This window comes from Nipponia nippon, unplaced genomic scaffold (genome assembly GCF_047370975.1).
Source record: "Nipponia nippon isolate SJK-2023a ecotype South Korea unplaced genomic scaffold, ASM4737097v1 scaffold_2, whole genome shotgun sequence".
In the NCBI taxonomy this organism is placed as follows: Eukaryota; Metazoa; Chordata; class Aves; order Pelecaniformes; family Threskiornithidae; genus Nipponia; species Nipponia nippon.
This window is the reverse complement of record NW_028262336.1, coordinates 65,408,047-65,430,568: the sequence shown is the minus strand read 5'-3', so window position 1 is coordinate 65,430,568 and position 22,522 is coordinate 65,408,047. Positions and strand designations below refer to the sequence as shown.

At 43.0% G+C, this 22,522-nt stretch overlaps 2 protein-coding genes across 8 annotated transcripts in view; both read left to right on the top strand.

Moving 5' to 3' along the window:
- The window catches only part of SLC9D1 (solute carrier family 9 member D1), a 32,861-nt gene extending 29,915 nt beyond the window's left edge, over positions 1-2,946 (top strand). Inside the window, exons 12-13 of one of the 4 annotated variants that reach the window (XM_009472620.2) lie at positions 7-156; positions 1,758-2,946. In XM_009472620.2, coding sequence (XP_009470895.1) covers positions 7-156; positions 1,758-1,871 — 264 coding nt within the window. In that variant the 3' untranslated portion in view covers positions 1,872-2,946. Of the gene's footprint in view, positions 1-6; positions 157-1,757 lie in introns of those variants that run through there. The other 3 variants (XR_015704518.1, XR_015704517.1, XR_015704516.1) reach the window with 3 other exon arrangements.
- Positions 2,947-9,026: 6,080 nt separating this feature from the next.
- TFDP1 (transcription factor Dp-1) overlaps positions 9,027-22,522 on the top strand; it is a 53,985-nt gene continuing 40,489 nt past the window's right edge. For 2 of the 4 annotated variants that reach the window (XM_087756701.1, XM_087756698.1), the window contains exons 1-2: positions 9,743-9,893; positions 10,785-10,869. In XM_087756701.1, the coding sequence (XP_087612827.1) occupies positions 10,858-10,869 (12 nt within the window). In that variant the 5' untranslated portion in view covers positions 9,743-9,893; positions 10,785-10,857. Of the gene's footprint in view, positions 9,227-9,742; positions 9,894-10,412; positions 10,615-10,784; positions 10,870-22,522 lie in introns of those variants that run through there. The other 2 variants (XM_087756699.1, XM_087756700.1) reach the window with 2 other exon arrangements.

Below are 22,522 nucleotides of genomic sequence, written 5' to 3'. Positions count from 1 at the left end.
TTAAAGTTTGTCTTGGCAGTGCTTGTCCTTTCTCTGATTCTTCCAAAGACCAGCCAGTATATCAAGTGGATTGTCTCAGCAGGACTGGCACAAGTCAGTGAATTCTCTTTTGTTCTGGGAAGTAGAGCACGGAGAGCAGGGATCATATCTCGGGAGGTAAGCTGTTCTGCAGTTATTAACTTTGGTTTTTGCACCTGAATAACTTACTGGGATTTTGTATTACAGTGTATCTGAAATACCAGTACACTCCAATTTTGTGGCATCTCTCAACTGTTAACAAATAGAATCAACCCATACAAATGGAGACATGTATGTCCCTGACAGGGTTATTAGTTCTGTTTTTTACTTGTTTCATATTGTACTTTAATATTTTAAATAGCAGGTTTTACTTTTAAATAGCTTAGTTATAAATGCTTTACATTAACTGCTCTCACTTACAACTTCTTCATAACTGAGCAGTGAGTTGTAGATAGCACCCAAGTCACTAAGACTGAGAAGCCTTTGCTTATAAAAATCTTGATATAGCTACAGGAGGTAACAGTATAGGACTTGAATAAGGAAATACCAGAAATAAGAATTAGAGAGCAGATATGGTGAAGTGTAAATTGCCTTAACATTTAAACGAGCAAACAAACTTGTAATCTTTACCTGCAAAGCTTGTTCATTTTAAATCCTTTGCAGAAGAAACAGCCAGCTTTTTCAGTAGTCATGAAAAAAATCCCCTAGGAAAGAAACCTTAAACCTAGTTTTATATTGAAGCTGTGAGAATGTTATTTTTTTCAAGATGAAGTCTGCTTTGTGAAATTAAGTAAATTATGGCTATAGAGCTACAACAACTGACCTCACTTTCTAGTGCTAGCTGCTTTCTCCTCTGTATCTCTGCTCATAAAAATACTCTGCTGGCACTCGGAGCTTTTCATTGTGTGAGCAAGTGGGCTGTATAATGCTGGAACCAATTCCAAATAAAGCACATGTTAAAAACTTACACAATGCTGCTCACTTGTATAGATAAAGGTGATTCATTTTCATGTTCACTCCTGCACATAATAAGGCGTTATAAATATTGTATGTTTGTATAGAGTTTCAAGAGATCTATACGTGATCACAGAACCAGTTTAGGAGCCCACCCACTGCGCTTGGAGGCCTTTAGGCTTTCATTTTTTCCTGTGACAGCTCTCACGTGATTATCTACTGTATAGGTTTATATAGCTCTGAAATTTCCAGAAGTCATTCTTCTGTTTGAGACCTCAAAACTACTTCCTGCTGCTGTTTTATAAGACTCATTCAGTCTATGTAGTTAAGATCTTTTTTCAGAAGATGTGCAGTATGACTTAAAGGGATTTTTGTTTGCTTTTTTTAGTGTACAAAATAGGAGTGAACTTTGCCATTATATCATTAAACCAGAATAGTTTTGGGTGTTTGTTTTTTTTTTTTTTTTAAAGTGGTATTTGGCCTTCGACCTTTTAGCAAACATTGAGCTTTCAAAATTGATCTCTTAACTGTACATGTAAATAATTGTTTTCTGTAAGCTTATAATGTTGTTTTTGTAATTGTATCTTCAAACCAGGTAAACAGATGATTAGGTGATTTGAGTGTGCACTTGTTTGCTTTTGTAGCAATATGCATAGTTGGTTAGGAAGACAGTTGAAGTCTCCTGAAAATACTGTCCAGAAGAGTCTGATCTCCTCAAAGTTCTAGTCACTTCCTAGTTTACCATGTAGCTAAGAGAAATAATGGCTTTTATTTGCAATTTGCAGGTCTATCTTCTTATTCTGAGTGTGACTACTCTAAGCCTTTTACTTGCCCCTGCCCTGTGGAGAGCTGCGATTATGAAATGTGTTCCAAGACCTGAAAGACGCTCAAGTACTTGATTAAGATTTGCACATATACAAGAATACACGTTCTTGCAAGGAATATCTTCATTACTGTTTGTATTTCTATGCACTTAGAAAACAAGAGGTTTTGAGTAGTCAGTCCTCTTAACGTGCTCTTGGTTATAAGCCTTATACTGACCTTAAAACAAAACAAAATTCAACATTAAAAAATAATTCTATAATTTGAATTGCACACCTTTTACAAAACTTACTTTCTCTCTGACAGATTAGCATTTGACAGAATATTTGTTCCTGAACCAATCAATTATTCAGAGCATAAATTATTTTTTTTAAATATAGTATCACGCAAACTGTGTTGATTATTTTTTGCCTGAATGTGCCTTTTAATTTTCATCCTATTTTGTTACTGCTGGTTCATCACCAGATTTTGTTTAAAAAGAAAAAAAAATATATATTATGGTGCCTATGGTATCTTCTTCCACTAAATGACTTGAGTCATTTTCGCATTTAGGAGTCTAATATACTAGTATAAAATTAATCACAAAACACATTTCTAACGGCGAGTAAAAGTGTAGTCCTCTACACAAAGAAAAGGTGTAACTGTTTAGCATCAAACTGTTTTAAGCAGTCAAATACATATTCCAAATGATGCAGCCAATATTGTGTGATATTTTATTCCAAATTGCAGCATATAATGTATTTTCTTATAGTGGTAACTTTTATTTGTGTTAGTTCTTGTATTTATTTACATATTCGACTAAAAGTTGATGGTAAGAAAGGGCATAACTTAAGTTATATTTGAAGACTGACAGTTGTCACCCATTCTTGTTGCTAACTGCTGTTACAGTAATTGTTTACGGTTTTTTTTTTCTTTGTTTTAAATCAAAAATAAATTTAGTAAAACTGGGAAGTCTAATTTCAAGCAGATAGGAAAAACATCAGTTCTGTGATTTTGGAGGTTGGATGTTATTTGATGCTATGCTAGATTTGAAATTATTTTAAGTAAATTAATTTGCACAAAACTAGAAATGGCAGACTGGATGTGTATTTGGAACTCCATGACTTTAGACGTTGCATTTACATTGAATAAATTGTTAGTCTCTTTAAAATATGATATTTTAAAACCCAGTGTTTTGAATGTGATCTTAAACGTGTTTTGTTCTTTAAAATGTTACATGTAGCCGGATAAGCCTTGTAAAAGCCTATTCTTTAAGTGTCATAGAGAAAGCTTACTCATAGACTGTAGTCTACTCTGACAAACAATTTAAAAATCGTCTTGAGGTTTATCTGCTATAAACAATACTACTAAAGATATATTAACACTTTAGGTCAGTATTATACTGTCACCTGAAATAACTTCGGTACCCACAAAATGGCTAGAAAAATGCATGTTACATAGGTTTAAATTGCCAATTAAAATGAAAGCTGTCATCCACGTAGCAAAAAAAAGCTTTGGATGGATTTATGTGCTTTATACCTTTTTGCTCTACCATAGTAGCCTCAGTTTTCTCCTGGGTTTTCTCCAACATCTGTGGGGCTTGTCAAAATGCAGCTTGGACTAGTCTGGAGTGTGTACATACTGTTAGGACAGGGTAGGGTTCATCATATTTGAGTTCTTGCTCACTGGATTCGGGGCTTTCTCTCCAGGCACTGATGCTTCAGAAAGGCTGCAGGAATGTATGGCTCTCCTTGAGTGGTTTCAAAAGTTAGCGAGGAACAGTGACAAATGCAGAGGAAAAAGCTGCCTTATAAATAAAATGTTGGTGTTTTCTTTTTTTTTTTATAAAATGAATCTGTAACAGAAAAGAAACATGAAACTGATTTGTTGGTGTATTTTAATATTTTGTATTCAAAATATATAAGCAATTCTATGTTTTATTTGTCCTACAGAAGTAATTTTAGTTTTATGGTACCATTTAATAATCTACTAGCTCAGACCTTTTACTCTTTTTCAGGTGCCTCACCAAAATAATTTGTTTCTTAACTGTACTAGGGAGAGAAATCTTACTCTATCCACTGACCTAGCTCATAGTTTCTGCTTAAAATACAAGCTTCTCTCCTGAATGCCTCATTTTGGTTTTGAAAGATGTAGTTTCACATGTAATTTACCACCTGTGTTTCAGGGGAAAAAAAAAGTATCTATGACAGACTGTGGTAGAGACCTCTGTATGGTTTCCATTATGTCTCTTAGCTAGCCCTCGAAACTATTATACAAAATATTACAGCTGTGATGAGTAAAGTCTTTGTCTAAATAAATTGTTGTGGCTAGTCGTACTTCTCTGGAAAATTCCAGTTAGGAGAGCAGGAAATACTGATGGTTTGTGTCTCTTAGAAGAAAGAAAATATTTTCCCAATTACCTTTTAAAGGAGTTGGGTGAAGAGTCCTTTTGGTACCATGTCCAGAAAGGAAAGCAAGTATCTAGATACCTTACTGGTTGCCTCATCTCTGTCACTTCTTTCCTAACTAATTTTTGATTCAGTCATGACTTGGCTAGGCTTTAGGAGAACTGGGGAAAGAGAAATAGGAGCCTCATCTGAGTATCGATGTTCTGTGCCTCTTTGTTGACATAGACTTGGATTGCCTGATTGAATATTAGATCTAAGTTCAAATTACTAATCTTATTGGACATACAGTAAGTTTGTTTACAATCAGGTGTTTGAGATTACCTCCAGATTTCTATCAGACATATTGAGATACTGTAGATGTTTCCCAAAATGCAAATAATGGCTCTATGCATAATTCCATGTCAAAATGGGGTAGTCTCATGACACAATCGTAGGGTAGAAACAACAGACCTTATTCCTGAACGGTCAGTCATGCCTGTATGGAAAATGGGGAGAATATTTCACAATTGGCCCACTTAGATATAACTGCAGCTTTTCAGGAACCTTACGCTTGTACCCTGGAATATTCTCTTTCTGTGTCAAGTAGATACAATTAAAGCAGAGATCCAGAAGCCCTGAAAGGAAAATCTACTGATTTGTTGAAGGCTTGTTGAAGAACAGGTGGTCTTTTCTGGGAATTTTTGTTTCAGGTTGTCGGACAGTGGTTCTTTCTCATTCATTTATCTAATGATCAGCATCATTTGAATACAGAAAAGCTGATACAGGACAGAAACTCCCTAAGTGAGGAGAGGATATTTCTGTGGTGAAGCTCAGCTTAAGGGAGTGGAAAGGAAGGGTCTGCTCTGTGCTTGAGTAGCAACTCAGCATACCTGTTTTGGGGTTGGGGTGGGGTTGGTTTTTTTTTTTTTGGTTGGTTTGTTTCGGAGGTGGGTGTAACTGGTTGCTTGTTTTGTGTGGCTTTCTCTCTGAAAATTTGAGTTCTTGCATGTTACCCCTTAATTGCTACCTTTGGTCATTGTTCCCTATGAGGGTGAAGGAAGCACAACAGTTTAAAAGCTGGTAGCGTGGGCTGTGCTTATACTTTGTGAGTCATTTCCCTGTCCCCAAGGTGAGATGGGTATATATGGACCCACAACCACCCTACTTATGGCTCATCCCGTATAGAGCAGGCTGCGTCAGTTCCTCAGTAGGAAGATGTGTAGTGGGCGCTGTGAGGTAGGCTCTTGCAATTGTGACTGACGTGGGTCTAGGACGGCTCAGGGAATGCTGTCATGGTGGCCTAGTCCATGGGGCTACATAGCTTTTTAAAAGCTATAAGAATTCATATTTCCTATAATCCTCGAAGATGAGGAGAAAGCAGCCTCGCAATACCTTGTATTTTACTTGTTCTACAGTTGGACATCCTCCGCTTTGCGGGCAGAGAAGCGTGTGGGGGTGCCTAGCGTGACAGAATACTGCTGGATGATGATGCTTGATGGAGGGTGTGAGAAAGCTAGCGTGGTCTGTTGGAGGGAACCCAGGAACAATCTAATCACAAAAGCGCTCCTGGGGTTTGTCTCGGGAAGGAATCCGTAGTTCTGCTCTGCGAGCAATCCTGGCAGTGCCCCAGCAGGCGGGCAGTGCCAAAGGTGGAGGAAACTGGACCCCCGAGTGACAGGAGGCAAGCCACGCTAACAGCGTTAACATCCTTGTGGGAAAGAGCAATGGCGTATAAGGAGCAGCAAGTACCAGACATCCACTATTCAGATGACCTGACGACGGGGGAGCCGACAAAACTAGTGAAGCAGAAGGAAGAGCACCAAGACGTCCTGAGGGCTGGGAGATGTGTGGCCCACCCCACCCTGAAGGAAACAAAAGGCAGAAGGGAAAGGCGGGCCCCTACCAGCTTCGCTTAGTAGCCCAGGAGGTGTGCTGCTTTGGTTCTCCCACCGCCTCTGCTGAGTAATTACCGCTGCCCTGGGGGAAAAACTTATCCACAGTAAGGACAGTGGAGACCAGGAACGCCTCCTGATTGCTGGAGACAAAGAACAAACCGCACAATGCTGTGACCCGAGTGGCTTAGGGACAACTGATCCTGCCTTGGGGGACAAGATCTAGATCAGGGCATGGCAACGTTTTCAAGGTTAGGGTGCCAAGCTGTATTTTTTATTGCCTGAAATAGAGCAGAAATTTGAGAATCGGGAGATGCTGACAAGCTTGTCAGCTGGTATTTGGTCTTTATTTAAGCCAGGAGTTTGCACAGGTCCCTCTCTTAAGATGGCATGGCTTCCAGTTCTGAAGCTTGTAGGTAGGTCAGAATATGTCCATGTGCATGTCCTCTGGTACCTGTTGTAGGTTTCTGTCCATGGACTAGATGACCTCTTGAAACAGAGTTTCCTTGTGTCTGTCACGCCGTTCTGCCACACGGACACTCTTTAAAGTTGTGATCCGTTCTCCTTTTCAAGCACACTTAAAAGGGGGAGGCAGGCCACAGAAAGCAGTTGTGAACTGGAATAGCCTTTCGCCACTACAAACACAAACAAAGTCCTAAAGCTCCAGAATGCCTGAGAAAGGCGTGCTCAGAGATTAGAGAAATGCTGAAGGTTTTTTCACTGGTACAAATACTTCAAATTAGTTGGGAACAACTCTCTGCTAAAGAAAAAAAAAAAACAACCCACACTTGGGAGTGGGTATGCTTGGGCAGTTAGTAATGTGTCAAAATAAATGCTAGCAAACCAGGACACCCCCTCTTGTTCACGCTTGTTCAGTTGTCTCGCAAGAAGCTTGGGGCAGAGAGAGGCTTGCCGGGAAGCACGAGCAGCACAGCAAGATTACGTGACAAGGGTAAACAGAAGAATTAGAGTAACTAAAAAAGGTGGTCTTCAGTCACTGTTTCTTTATTGACTAAGGTCAAGAAAGCATCAGTTCCGATGTTTGCAGAGAAGCCGTGTAAGTTTGCGAAAGCAGGTAGCGACGTGGGGTTCATGTTCTGTCCTTTGATTGCCACTGCTCCTCCGTTCTGAAAGCTAGTATAGTTACCGTAGTCCCTACAAATCACAGTTGCTAATGAATTGTTTTCTGCTATTCATAGGTTTCTGTCAGTTTTGCTTTGTACTAGAGAAGGTAGGTTTCTCTTCAACCTGAGACTTTTTCAAAATGGCACTCGCCTCTTAGGTAAAACTTACAACAGCAGAGGAAATGCTTTGTATCTTAGTCATTTAATCGTATCTTTTTAAAAGCGCGTTTGCTTTTTTTGTAGTCCCTTCTTCACCCTGGGCCAGACATACCCTGGTGAGGGTGCATTCCTGGAGCTCGTGGTAGTTGGGATAGTGGAACGTTTTTTTTTTTTCTACAGGAATTAATGTAGAAAGGGGGGTGGCGGGGGGTGGGCAGGGACTTGAGATACATAGACAGTTGAAATCCACAGGCATAGCGTACATGTGACCTGGAGGCTGGAGAGCAGCACCATCAACTAGAGGAGATGATGTCTTCTAGGAAGCCTTTTTTTCTGCAGCTGGCTCGGGGTGTTTCATGTTTTTTGTGTGTGAAAGTACTTGCCTCTTTCTGAAAAGTTATAAACAGTTATATTTTCATTATCATCTTCTTTCTTTGATGTCCACTGCCATCAAGCTTAGTCAAGAAGAATGAAGAAATGAGGTAATACTGGTCGTTACCAGAGCAGGCTACTGCATGAGCAGCCATCGAACCCCAAAGCAGCAAGCGGGAGGTTACTGTGAATGAAAAACTTCAGAGATTGCTATTTATCAAGAAAATTAAGGTAGCTAGTGTTTCCCCATTATTATAAAACACAACTCCTGAATGTCTTAAAAAAAAAAAAATTGAGTTAAGGTATTGAAAGTAACTAAATGTGAATCTAGTCGACTAATGAAATACATCTTCTCCGGCATCTGTGCTAGATTGTTCCGCTCTTTCGGTGTAGTGGCCCTGCTGGTCCTGTCTCCTGTTCCCAGCTAGTCAGCTTTCCCAGGCAGGATCAGGAAGCAGCAGGGTTTCAGAGAAAGAACGAACCTTTTACTTCCTGCTCTCCTCTTGATCGCGTTAGCGACGGCCTTGTACCACGCAGGCTTCGTAGCGCGTGCACAAGCGCGTGCAGCTTCCCCCCCATCGGTCTTATAGCCCTGCCTATAACCACCGCAGCTTTTGAGCTTTTTGAATTTGTCGCAGGTTTCCACCATTCGAGCTATGCCTTTATAGCCCCCGCTACGCACGCTGGAAGCTTTTTGCCAAAAATTACATCATTCTCGTGTAATTACATCACACAACTGTAGCTACGTGCACCGCTTCCGCGGCCGTCGCTGCACACAGCTTAGCCTATGGGGCAGGCAGGGGTGTCACAGTCTGCAGGGGTCAGAAACCGGGAGGGCTGAATTCTTCGCTGTAGGTCTGGCCCAATTCAAGGTGGAGAGCAGCAGTCGCCCAGCGGAAAACTTTCCCTTGGATTACCGTAAGGTTCTAATTTTAGCAACGATCGCTGCAAGCGAACTTGCTCAAGTAATGGCCGGAGAGAGCGCGATGGGGAAGCAGCGGCAGGATGCTGTGGCAACCAACCGCACCGCCCTGCCCCGCCGGCTCCCGCGCCCCCACAAACCCGCTCAGCAGCAAGGGCGGCCCGGGCCCGCGCCTCGGCCGTCAGGCGGGCCGGCTGGCGGAGGCTGAGCGCGGCGGCGCGGCCCTCCCGGCGGCGGCGGGGCCCAGGCGCGGGCCGTGCCCCGCAGCGATAAGGGCGCGGAGGCGCCCGGCGCCTTCCCGCCCCTTCACGGCGCGGCGCGGCAGGCGGCTCGCGCCCACATGCGCGCGCGCGCCGGCGGCCACGTGCTCGGCGGCGGCGGCCGGGGCCGAAGAGCAATCTCGCGCCTATGCTTCCCGCGCGCTCGCCGCCAGCGCCGCAGGGCGGGGAGTCGGAAGGCGCGAAAATCCCGCGCATGCTCTCTCCGCCCATGGAGCGGCGGGCGGTTGGCTTGGCCGCTCCGCGTGTGCCCGTGCAAGGCACGCTACACCCCCGTGACGTCAGCGCGCAGCGTCACGCCGGTGGGACGCACAAAAGTGTAAGTTTCAATTTTTTTTTCCCTGCCAACGGGGGGGGGGGGGGGAAGAGAGGAAAGAGCGGCGGGGTCGCGCGCGCGGGGCCCGGGGAGGGGCTGCTGCGCTCGCGCCCGCCCGCCCCCTCGCCGCCCCCTCATACCCCCACCCCACACCCCCCCCCCGGGGGTCGCGGGCCGGGGCAGCGCCGGCGGGCAGGTGTGCGGGGCCGCGGGCGGGCCGAGCCGGGCGGGCGGCGGGGGTGGCGGTGGCTGTCCGGGAGCCCGCCAGGCTGGCGACCGGCGGGGACAGAGGCGTGCTGGGAAGTGACAGCCCGCCGGAGAGACCCCCCCCCCGCCGCCCGCCCGCCTCTCTCCCCCCCGCACCCCCGCCCCGGAGCGCGGAGAGGCGGGCGGTCCCTGCCGGCCCCCCCCCGCTCCCCGCCCGAGCTGCCGTTGGGGCCGTTGGTCTCCCGCCGCCTCCCCCCCGCGCCGGCTCCCTCCTCCCCCTGCCCCCTCCCGCCGGGCTCGCCAGGCCCGCGCGCGCCGCCGCACATGTGCAGTTGGGCGCCTCCGCAGCAGCGCGGCGGCGGCGGCGGGTGCTGCTGCTGCTGCTGCCGCTCCGCGCTCCGGGTCCCTGTCTGGGGGCGGCGGCGGGGGATGGAGCCGGCGCTCTCTGCCTTCGGCCGCTCAGGTGCGGGCAGCCCGGGCCGGCCTGCGGCGGGGGGGTGGGATGGGGTGCGATGCGATGGGGACGGGGGGGGGGGGGCTCCGCCGCCGCGGGGTGCTGCCGCCGGCGGGGCGAGGAGGCTGGGGACGACGGGGTGGACCCGCCGCCCCCTCCCCCCGCCGCCGGCGGTGCCGGCGCGCGGGCGCGTCCCCCCTTCCTCGTGCCCCCGCCGCCTGCGAGGCGATTAGCGCGGCCCCTCGCCGCCGAGGGGAGGCGGCGCGGGGCTGAGGGCTTTGCCCGGGCGGTGAGGCCCTGGTCGGGGGGCGCGGAGGGGGGAGGCGGGCGGGCGGGCGGCGGGCGCTGGGTGCCCGCGGCGCGGTGGCGGCTGCCAGGCTCTGCCTCTTGGTGCAGCCGCGGCCCGTCCGCCTGCGAGGAGGAGGAGGAGGAGGAGGAGGAGAGGGGGGTTGCGAGGCCCCGTGGGGAGCTGGCCCCTGAGGCCTACTTGTGCCTGCTGCTGGAAACGGGGGTGGGGAGGAGGAGGCCAAGGGAGCGATCTCTTCCCCCGCCGCTCCTGCCCGCGCCCTGCTCTGCGGTGTTGCAAGGGGCGCAGCTGGACAGGGACCGGCCCGGCGTGGGCTGCCCGCTGCCCTGCTGGGATCGGGGACGGGCTGGGGGAAGGGCGCTCCTGCCAGGGGAGAGCTCACCCCGCTGTGGGAAAGGAGAACTCCCCACACGCGAGCGTGGGGTGGGTGCGGGGGCCATAGGGGGCGAATTGGCGATGACAGAAAACTTTCTCCTCTTTAAAAACGGTTTTTTAAAACCTAAATTGTATTTGGTGGTAGTCAACAATTTCAATTGTGCAAACTTTCCCTCCTTTCATTTTTGTAGCTGATGTTGTCTTTACTTGCTTTCTAGAGAATAGCATCGTTGTCTCTGTGTCCTGCAGCCGTCGAGATTTTCAGAGGACCGATTTCTAGTCTTTGGTAACATGGCAAAAGATGTAAGTATATTTGTAGCACATCATATGTGGAAGCATAGCTCATAGAATATTTTTGGTTTTGTTAACAAAAGCAAACCAGGTCATGCTTTATAATAGCGGGCATTAATGAATATATGAAACTTACTTTATCTACATTGTACATCTAGCCTAGGCTGTGTTTTCCTGTAGATATAGCAGCATAAAACAGCTTCAGATCTGCAGCCATTTTTTCAGAGTAATTAATCCTAAGAATTCCCTATGCTCATAAAAACACTTGGGCCGTTGGTATTATGTGTATTCACATTGAACGCTAAAATAACTTGGTTTTGAATTGGATTTAAAAAAACCCAGTGAATACTGTTCAGATGATGGGGTTGTTGACTGCTGCATTGACTACTGCTGTCGACAGGCATTGCCTTCCTTGTGTTCAAGGAGGCATGGTGTATTGAAGGGAACGAAGGTGGTTCCGTCTCCATATGTGTTCATTGTTTTGTCTCTGTCTACCAAAAGGTGCTAGTTAGTGTCCCTAAAACCAGGCTTTGTGGACTTTCATCATAGACTTCCGTTACCATTGACATTAAGGTTAGTGGCTTTGATTCTGTGGCCCACCTCTTGAACCATGCTTGCTCTTTACCTATTCCAGTATTTTAAAAAAAAATCAAACAGGTTCTGCATTTAAGATGTAATTCGTTGTTAATACCTGATACAACTGGGCTTTCACATTCCCTTACTGAAAATAAGACAAGATACTACTCCGTATTCAAATTAGAGTATATCTCCCCCTTCAAAAAAAAAAAAAAAGCAAACCAAAACAACAGCATACTAACTAAGGAAAAGCGATATAATTCAAATTCTTAAACAGCAGGTTACAATCTAATGTGGACTGTTGTAGCTTTCAAATAGCAAGAATTTCCATGAAATAGTGATTGGTTTAACAAATTAATCTTGTAGCGAATTTTAGTAGTTCAGAAGCAACAGAAAAACATCTTAACGTGCAGAGAAGCAACCAGAAATACGTAGTCACTCAAAGCTTGCCTGGAAGAGATAAGGGTGGCCAAGTACGTTACAGATAGCAGAGTTCAGGGAATGAAAGGCTGTATAAGCGGGAAGAAAATGAAAGAGGGATGTTAGACTAGGAGATTAAATAGCTCAAAGTAGTTGAGATACTGAAGTACATTTATTTAATATTAGCTTTTGGGAGAGAGATCAACTAAGGGAAGAAGTCCTCACACCTGGAAGTACAGATGAATATCCTAGAAGGTCTAGGGGAGCAGAATGAGAGTAAAACATTCAAGACAGAACCTCATTTTTGGAAGATGTGGCTTATTCTAGAACAGAGTAGTTAAGGGAGGAATAATGTACGTGATGATAAACTTCAGAAGTGGAAGGTGATGCTACAGATTTGAAAAGAAACTGTTTTCAGTATCCTTATTACAAGAATTAATAAACTGAATTTGGAAAAATGAAAATCTAGGTCAGGTTTTAGGTAAAATTTTAAGTGTACCCGAGCACCGGAACAGGGTAGCTGGAAAAGGTATGAAATCTTAATTGAAGGACTGTCTAACCTGTTCTTAAAAACCTCTACAGATACTTAATCGTGCCTCAGGGAAGAAAGATGAACGGCTTACCTTTTTGCAGACTATTACATAGCCACCATTACATGACGTCTAAAACGTGTAGTGAATGCTGGGAAATTTTAAATTTCCAGGTCTGACTATAGGCCCTATTATGTTTGATTTAATGCTAGAAAACAGAGATGCTAATCGGTATAACACTTTTTTGATGATTCCTGTATTTTTTTTGTCCAAAATCCAAGTTCTTTCCTAGCGAAATAATGGAGTTAATCATGATAGAGACGGTATCACTAAATTCCTGGGCACCTAATCTATGAAGACCTGCACCGCTGTAAATTTAAACATTCTGAATGGAAATATTGCTGTGATGAATGGCCTGTGGTTCTGGCATGTCACCTATCAAGTGCACTAACTGACTGTGAGCTGTAGTGGTGAAGACGACTGCATAGTTGGTGAATGCCCCCACCCCTTCCTTCCCTTTTTCTCAGCAGAGCTGAGATGGCTAAACTGTGGTAAGGGCTGTGCTGCTACGATGCCGCGTCTGGGCTTCGGGTGGCATTTACGTGGCCAAGCCTGCTTCAATGTGCTGCAGCCCGGGGACGCAGGCTTGGTGCGCGTCCGTCTCTTGCTCTGTGCTGCTGGGGCCAGCGCTTGCTCTGGCGAGGGTGAAGCAGGCAGCCCTGCAGAAGAGGAAGGTGTGGAGCCAGGGCACCACAAGATAACATGCTCCTACTTAAGCCCTCCTCCCACCTGCCACAGGAGAGCACTTTTCCTTGCGTTGCTCCCTTCCAGCTCTTCTTCTGATACCTCTTTATCAAAACTATAATTTGAAAAGACCTGTTTGAAAAGTCAAATACTTGTAAAAGTTTGCAGACTGAGACTTTACTGGATAATTGAACAAATGGGGAGCGTGATGGAGAATACTGGCAAACCCAGTTAAATGTTTTTAAGGATTTTTTTTTTTTTTTTAAGGATTAAATAATTACAAAAGTACTGATCAGGTAAGCTGGCAAGATAATGCTTATAAGCTATTTGACTTGAGCCTAAATTCTGTTAAAGATTACTTTAAAATGTATCCATCTAATGCTTTTCAGAGTGTACAATAAAGAGAAAATAAGCAACAAAGCATTGATTTTTGTACAAAATACGTTCATTTCCTTGGCAGTGGTCAGGAAGCTATGGGGGGGGGAAGGATACATTTGTATGTAGCACCTTAATGAAGAGTCTGCAGGTGGATTTTAAGAGCGTAATCACAAGTAATAATATAGCTGGATAGGTTGAGAAATAATAATGGAAAAAGAGAAATACTGCCTTGTGAAGGTTGAAGTATCTGTGGGTATATCAATTTATTTTTTTTTGAAAACTTACATAGAGGGTATGGGATCTGGAATGCAATAAATATAAAGGGGAAGAAAGGAGCAAACTCATTTTCCAGTGTGATCTGGTTAATACTAATGAGCATAGCCATTTTTGGTTTTGTGTAAGGGAGCATTGTGTGGAGCTGAGAAGCAATTCGAACAGAATCAGGCAGATTGGCCATGGAACGTTCAATTCAGAAGATCTTAGTTACTAGAAGGACTTTACTTTTCATGTAATTTAATGAAACAATGAAAAAAACCATGTGTGGATGAGAGACGGCCAATTGCAGTATCTCAAGGCCTTGTGTACCTTGGGAGTGGGATCATTCTGTTGCTTGTCAGAAGCTGAATGGCAAGTTGAGGTCAGTAGAGTTGGGTACAGTTTGATATGTATGTTTGTACCCTATGGGAAGGTTCTTGGTCTCCGACAGAAATAGTCATCACATGCAGAGAACCTCCAGAAACTCCAGCTTAGCCAGTATTCCTCTTTCTGATTAATTAGTGTCATTCTCTAAGACTTTGCTGAGTCTACTGTAAACTCTTCCACTGCTTACAAATGTGGCACCTTCCAGGCAGCAGCTGCAGGAGCCAAACGTACGCACCGAGGTCCTCAGCTGACTTGTGCTGCTCACTGGATTCATGGGATTAATAGTTTGGTGGGGAGCACAGTTCCCTAAGTGAAATGGTGACCTGTCCATCCTTGGCATGCTTAAAACTAAGCAGGGTGCAGCATCGAAAGAAGCAACAGGAATTACTGTAGCAAGAAAGTAAATTTGGTAACTTAATTTTTTGTCTTCCAACTCCCAGTATAAGACTGAGGACCACTTGCTGGCCACTTTTATATTCAGTTATATATTAGAATTATCTGTAAGTTAAGTCGATAAATACTTTTTAGTATCAATGGTTAACATACATTCCACCACTAAACGAACAGTTTCTGTAGTGTCGCTAAAGATCCAACTTGTGGTATGACCCTGGTTTTCCTCTTGGTTGCTTCTGTTGCAAATGAACTGCTGAGGCTTCTCAGGCAGCCGTAAAGAAAGAGAAGTTTGTGGCTCTTTTCTTGTAAGACCCACTGTTACATAGAAGAGAAGAAGCAGGAGTCGCTTGCAGGAACTGGGTCTATTAGAGGGGATCGTCCAATGCATAATGTTACAGCAAGTACTGAGGAGAAGGGGGCTAGACTGAGTAGGATTCCTTCTGATCTCGAAAATTACATGTATCGAAATACATGAAAGACATATGAAATACTCTATAAGTTGCTTATGATTGTTTCAGTTGTTCACCATTACTGCATGAACTGTTTCCAGTCATTGAAAAAAAAAAAATTGTTCATGAAGAATAGGCAGTTGAAAAATAATATGGTGTTTAACAAACTTTTTAAACCAACGCACCACTGTTAGCCTTCAGAATTTCTCACAGACTAAAATATCTTTCTTGAGAGCTGTTTGTCTGGAAAGGTCATGTATTTTAGTGTTTCATAGGTTGCTGACGGTGGCATTGGCTTTGGAACCACTGGTTCTAAAGTTAGATTTTTTTTTTTTTAAATGATGTTTTATTCTACTGTCATTTTTGCTTGAATTACTTTATGAGGGATTTTTCTCTTGATCTCTAGTTGGCATAAAACTTGCTGTCTCTCTTTAGTATTTCATGGTGCTTTTATTAATCTCATTGAGTAGTAGCTATGGCCCATGTATCTAACTTTGCAAAGGAAGCCTTGTGCACATGTGTAAATCTGAGGACACCATGTAAGAAGTTCTGTCTGCACAAAGTTCAACACCTGATCTAACGTTACTGTTTAAGAGATCTAGAGACGTAGGGATTAAGGTTGATGGTTTATTTTAATTGAGTATTCAGAATACATTCAGGTATGTAGTTTAATCCAATGAATTTATTTCACAATATTACTTCAGAAATATTTTGCTCAAAGAATATTTAAACAAAACCCCACAGCAAACTAATTTCTTACAGCAACTTTACTGGATAGGTCAGTAGGTCTGCTAGATTTGGGGAAAGAAGTAGATCTCTGCTTCTGTATAGTAATTTTGCTGGAACACCACAAAAGTTGTACTTTTTAATAGCTTTCATGTGGTGCTTCTACATCAATCTTGAGCAAGCCTTTGTGGCCTGAAAAGGCTATATTTGGGATGGATTAAAAAAAAAAAAGAGCCTAATGGAAGTAGGAAAAAGGTATAATTTGGATCTTTTTTACATGATGCACTTTCAATGTTTAGAAAATATTGAAAAGTCTTAAAAACATTTTTCAGACTTTTTTTGAAATATCAGCATGTGTTTCTCCTTTTGTGTTTATTTTTGGTTATGTACTGGGAATTTCAGTGAGGCAGACTAGAGAAGTCTTTAGTGGATCTCAAGTGGTTCATGCACCTTTTTTGATACCGTTTTAGTTCAGCGACTTCTCAGTAGCTTGATCTATTTCTGTTTGCCTTTAGTGAGTTCTAACGTGTTCAGAAGTTTGCAAACTGAAGATCAAATAATATTATGAAATTAGGTCTTCTAAAAAGGCATCTCAGTCTGGGGCTTCAAGTGTTGTTAACATTTTTTAAACATGCTTTTTAGAAGAAGGCAGAAGGAAAATGATATTTAAACTCTCCTTTTTACATGGCAAATACACAATAAGAGTTTTGGGTTTTTTTTCTTATCTTGGTTTGTATTTATAAAGCAGAAAATAGCAACTCAGAAGTTGCCTGTCACCTCGCCAATTTATTTGTGTAAGTAAAGCATTTTCCTGTAGCCTTCCAGTGTTTAACTTCTTTATTAATTGTATGTGTCAGTTAATGGTAGTGGCTTTATATAGATACATTATATATATATATATATATTTGTAGTATTACTGAGTAAATACAGTGTGCTGACAACTTAACACACTAAACAAAAATGCAGCTTTTAAAAATTAAGTTACACTAGGGATCACTTATTTTAATGTTTGTATTTGCTTGCCTGGATATCACTTAATGGAGATTTATTGTGGCTAATTAGAAGCGGGAGGAAAAATGGGCCAATCTTTGCTAAACATTCTCTATGTTGAAGTGGTTCTCGGACAGATAGTGGACAACTTGATTTTAAAGGTTGACAGCGGTCCATATCCCCAAAAATGCTGCTGGCTACTTGTCTTGTGTTGCATTACATGACATGCGCTAAGTGTCCCAGTATTGCATTAATGGTTACGCAGACTTGCTTGAAAATTATGTTGTGGGCTGCTGTAGCCTTACGATACACTGATAAGGCAGTTGGTGAGGCAAATGGTTTTGGAATGAATCCTGCTTAACATTACTTGTTGATTTCTTCTGTAGTTCAGATGCTGTTGAACAAACAGCTCTAAAGATTTGATTTGGCTGGAAGAACAAAAGTCTATGTAGGTCAAATCTAGAACGGCACCAGGAGCTAGTTGTGGAAGTCGCTGCTGCTGGTACCTCTCTGCATATGAGTATTTAGTCCAGGAGGACACAAGAGATGATTTTATTTTCCAATTAGTTTATGTGGTAGAAGTGGCGAACCAGTGCTTCGGTCCTGTTCATCCTAGGAATCTTGTATTCAATTTTGCTTCATTCTTACAGCTTCGCAGTTAGTTTTGGGGGTGACAGCTTTAAATTTTGCAAGGATTGTATGACTTGGGCAATTTTGAATTACTGTAAGAAACGACCCAGTATAATGATTTTAACTCCTGTGGTATTCTTGATCTGTGTGGCTGCTTAGACTGGACTACTATTTGACTTATCTTCATAATTAATTCTTCATCTATGATTCTATGATTTAATTTTTGCTGAATTCTAGATGTGTTGCTCTGTTTAGAAAAAATAGCCAAGAAAGCTAATGGTCTTGCCATATTCAGCAATAAGGAGACCTCAGGTGTCATTCTGTGTATACTCAGTGTCCAATGTATGTGCCGTATTGGTGGAGCCTATATTCAGACCAAAGATTGACAATGCTTAACTGAGCTACTAACCTGTATTTAGTTTTTATCTTCGCAATTCTGTGTTATCCATATCTTTAACATCTAGTGCTTTGACTATGTCTTGCTAGTTAAGGTGCTAATAAATCAATTTACTCTTTGGAAAGTTCATTTCTATGGTATAGCTCATTGCTGAGCGGTTGACAAACACATTAATCTTGAAGATGCTGCCATGAACTGAGGATATGATATGATCTCTGTTTCAGAAGGTGGCTACTGAGACACAGTAAAATAACACATCTGAGAATTTTGTAGGATCAGACTCCTATAGCCTGGCTTTAAAAGTTCTTTTGTATTACTTTATATAGTAAGGAATAGTTCTCACTGACTTCATTTGCAAAATGAAATTCAAATGTTTTAAGAACTTTCCTTTCCTGCAATCCTCTGCTTCATATCTTAATTGCCTTTTAATTTGTGTGAAAAATTAATTGGATGTCCCATAAAAATAGTCTCCTGCAGTCACATGATGATTCATTCCCAGAGTATGTTTGCTCTGGTCCCTGAATGAGATGAGAATCCAATGGGAAAAATAATGTATTATCAGCTTGTTACAAATGATGTTTGCATACGGATAGGGGTGAAAGAAGAATTAAGGTGGTTTAAGCAGCGTTATTTCTGTTTATAAGCTTTTCTCCACTTTGTGGCTGTGCTAATTTTCTGTTGTGTGTTTGTTGCTTCCTGATATTAAAATAAGGGAAACAACCCCCCCCCACACACGTTGTCAGTGAAGTGGCACATAGTAAAATTGCATGGCATAGGGCCTTTACATTCATTGCCTATTCTTAAGCAGTAAAATGACTAGGGATTGTCATTCTGTATGGATCAAGTTAGGTGCAGTTTGCACAAGATGTGTGGTTGTTTGCTAGTAGGCTTTGCAAATGCTTGTAGACAGCAGAGGCATCCTCCTGATGCCTTTGAGAAGCTCTGGGAGGAAACGTACTCTAACAGGAATACTTTTCCTTCCCAGTTTCTCTATTTTCTGGTTCTGTCTTTAGTACTTCTTTCCTGATTTATTTTGAATTTCTCAGTCCGAGTCCCAGTTTATTTACCCTTTCAGTCCTAGTTTAGAATAGATGCTATTTGTCTTCCCAATTCCCATGTTCTTCTCTTCTCCTCACAGGATCTGATCTCCTTGTTCTATTAATGCTCTCTTTTAGGTTCTCATCAGTTCTGTTGCCTGTACTTTTTCAGTGACTCTCAGTTTTTCTGCCTCAACTCTAATCTGCCATCTTCCATCTGATTTTCTAGCTCACTTTCTGTCTCTTTCCCAGCCAGTCCCCAAATTGCCTGTTTTTCTGTCTGTCCCATTCTGACTCCCATTCTTTAACCATTGTTGTATATTTGGCACCCACATCTCTGTTCTGTTGTCAAACCCAGTCCTGTGCCTCAGTCTACTGGGCTTAATCTGCTGTTAGCAACTGAAAATTTCTGAGAAATACCTTTTGGCAAATACCTCCGTTTCCATTTATCTCTACCCTTTTTGCTCTTCTCTCAGCTCTTTTTCAGGGAGTATACTTAAAATGGGCTCGCTACCTAGAAGCAAGATAGAAGAGGTATTTCTGTGGCACAAAAGCACCTTTCTGTTCCCCATATTTACTCATCTCGGAGTAGTGGGGGGGGACGTTCCTCTCCACTTAAATCTAGAATAGAATAGAATCATCTAGGCTGGAAAAGACCTTCAAGATCGAATCCACCTGTTAACCTAGCGCTGCCAAGTCCACCACTAAACCATGTTCTCAAGCACCACGTCTACCCTTCTTTTAAATACCTCCAGGGATGGAGACTCAACCACTTCCCTGGGCAGCCTGTTCCAGTGCCTGACCACCCTTTCGGTGAAGAAGTTTTTCCTAATATCCAACCTAAACTTCCCCTGGCGCAGCTTGAGGCCGTTTCCTCTTGTCCTATCGCTTGTTACTTGGGAGAAGAGACCGACCACCGCCTCGCTACAACCTCCTTTCAGGTAGTTGTAGGGAGCAATAAGGTCTCTCCTCAGCCTCCTTTTCTCCAGACTAAGCAACCCCAGCTCCCCCAGCCTCTCCTCATAAGACTTGTGCTCCAGACCCTTCACCAGCTTCGTTGCCCTCCTCTGGACACGCTCCAGCACCTCGATGTCCTTCTTGTAGTGAGGGGCCCAAAACTGAACACAGTGTTCGAAGTGCGGCCTCACCAGTGCCAAGTACAGGGGAACGATCCCTTCCCTGGTCCTGCTGGCCACACTATTCCTGATACAAGCCAGGATGCCATTGGCCTTCTTGGCCACCTGAGCACACTGCTGGCTCATGTTCAGCCGGCTGTTGACCAATACCGCCAGGTCCTTTTCCTCCAGACAGCTCTCCAGCCACTCCTCCCCCAGCCTGTAGTGTTGCATGGGGTTGTTGTGACCCAAGTGCAAGACCCGACACTTTGCCTCGTTGAACCTTATCCAGTTGGCCTTGGCCCAACAATCCAGCCTGTCCAGGTCCTTCTGCAGGGCCTTCCTACCCTCCAGCAGATCAACACTCCCACCCAACCTGATAGGCGCAGCACATGTACTTGTTCAGTCTCGTTTTAGTCAAACTTCTTGGTCATGCTTTTATAGGTTCCTTCTCCTTCAGTCCAAATTCAGTTTGAATCTTTTTGGTTTAGTTTAAAGGCTTAGTGAATAATCTTATGCCGATTTTTATTAAGAAATTGAGTTGCAAGTCTGGAAAGCTGTGGAACAAATGATAACTTTTGTTGTAAGGGTGTTGATTTTCTAGTGCATAACTTCAGAGACCACAAATATTAGCTTGTAAGATACTAAATTATTCTATGATAGTCTGCACTAAGGGATTTTTTTTAATAAGTGAAATTCTCTGCATTTTTAGCAAATTTTGTTTTTGATTAACTCTAGTCCCAACAGAAAGATACTTCCTAATTTACTGACTTTCAGGCTGAGGGCACTTGTAGTGCTTTTCAGCTTTTACTTGTAAACAAAACAAAAATAGACTTCCCAGTCCTTAGGACTGCTGATGATCTCATAGCAGGCCAAAGCTAACTTCAGTTGAATTTTTTTGATATGTTTAGCCTGTCAGTTGATTACTTTTCCTTAGGAGTTTTGAACGATGTGACGCAACAAAGCCTACGTGATGGTTGAGGTCTTCACTCCAGCATAGCTTCCACAGTTAGAATTACCAGGTTTACTAATTTGTCCAATGGTCTGTAACCTTCTTCTTTTGATCTGTGGAAAGGTGATCTTAAGTTATTACAGTTCAGATGCTATGTTGAGTGTCAAAAGCTCTTTTTAAAAATAATTGTTGATTTTGTTGTAATGTGAAAAGGATAAAGGGTGTATCTATTGCCCGTTTAGGATACTAGGAGTTTCTTTATGTAGCCATAGAGAAGTATACATAGCCAACATGTCTCTTTGAAGAGGAAAGCAATGCTAAATTGTGAAGTTGCACACACTTAATAAGCTTTCAGAGTCGAAGAGCATGATATTACTTCAAGCAGCCCTGGCATATCATCAAAGGAAGTAATGCATCTTGAAATTTAGAATCATGAGAAGATAAGAAGAAAATGTGGAATAAAAAAAAAAAAAGTTACATTTTCAGGTGAAAAAAAAAAATCAGAATGCCTTGTTACAAGCAGCTTGATAAGGCCTGAAAACTACATGTATTTTCCCATCAGAAAATAGAATTTCCTTGATGTCTAAACTCTAAACCCTCCTTGGCAGAAGGTTACTTTTCCATTGGGGGAAATCAAATGCTTCTTGCTGGTGTGGGTTTTTTGTTGTGTGGGGTTTGTTCCCCCTGTTGTGAATCTGCGACTGTGATGTACCTAAGGGAGCTATGGTTACATTTTCCTCTATTTTCTTTCTTCCTTTTGGGCACTGGACTATGTTAGGTTATGGAGGAGTAATCCTGGTCTCTCCTCCAAAATAACCTAGCTTGAAAAATAACGGGAATTTCTTCGAAATACACACTGAGAGATTTTTTGCCTAGCATTTCCATTTTAGAACAAAGACACCAGAATTTCGTATGGAATGGAAGTTTTGCTTTTCATTTTTTTCTTGCCAAAAGCTTGTATCTGTGCCTGAGGAGACTCAAAACTAGTGAATAAATTTTGATAAGGTTATAATTAAATAATATCCAGAAGTGTGAAGAGAACACTGAGGCTGGAGTAACAGAATTTTCACTAGAAATCAGTTTTCATTATGAATAATAAGAGCTGGGGGTGCTATTTGCTGTGGGATTTGGTAGGATTCTTTCCAAATAGTTTTCTTGGAGCCTTTCCTAGGCATACTCTTATGAACGAGTCGTATGTTTACCAGCTATTTTAACTGCTAGAGCTGAACCTTTAGTCAGACACTGGTGTGGAAAGGTGGTGGAACTGTAACTGCTGTACTCTTCATCAGTGTCGTGGTTCCTGAGGGGTTTCTTGTTCAGTGATTGCTGTTCTTCGATTTTTCCTATATTGTATTCTCTTCTTGAGTAAATGCAGTGTTTTTCCCAAATGTTCTCCAGCTTGTCAGTGACTCGTGTAATTTCAGTGACACAAAAGCATGGCCCAGGGCATGTGGTGCTAATCTGACCCTTTGTAATGCTAGGTTAGATTGTGTTTTTTGGAGTTGTGTGTTGTTTTGGGTAATATCTTTCACTGTATATTTTAATTATATAGAAGAATACTTGAAGGTTATGAGATTATTTGATACTGTGGTATGGTGGTTGGTTGAATACTTAAAGATAAAATGAATTAATAGAAATAGCTATATTGGAGACTGTTCTAGTTTAAAAAAATAAAAATAGGAAGGG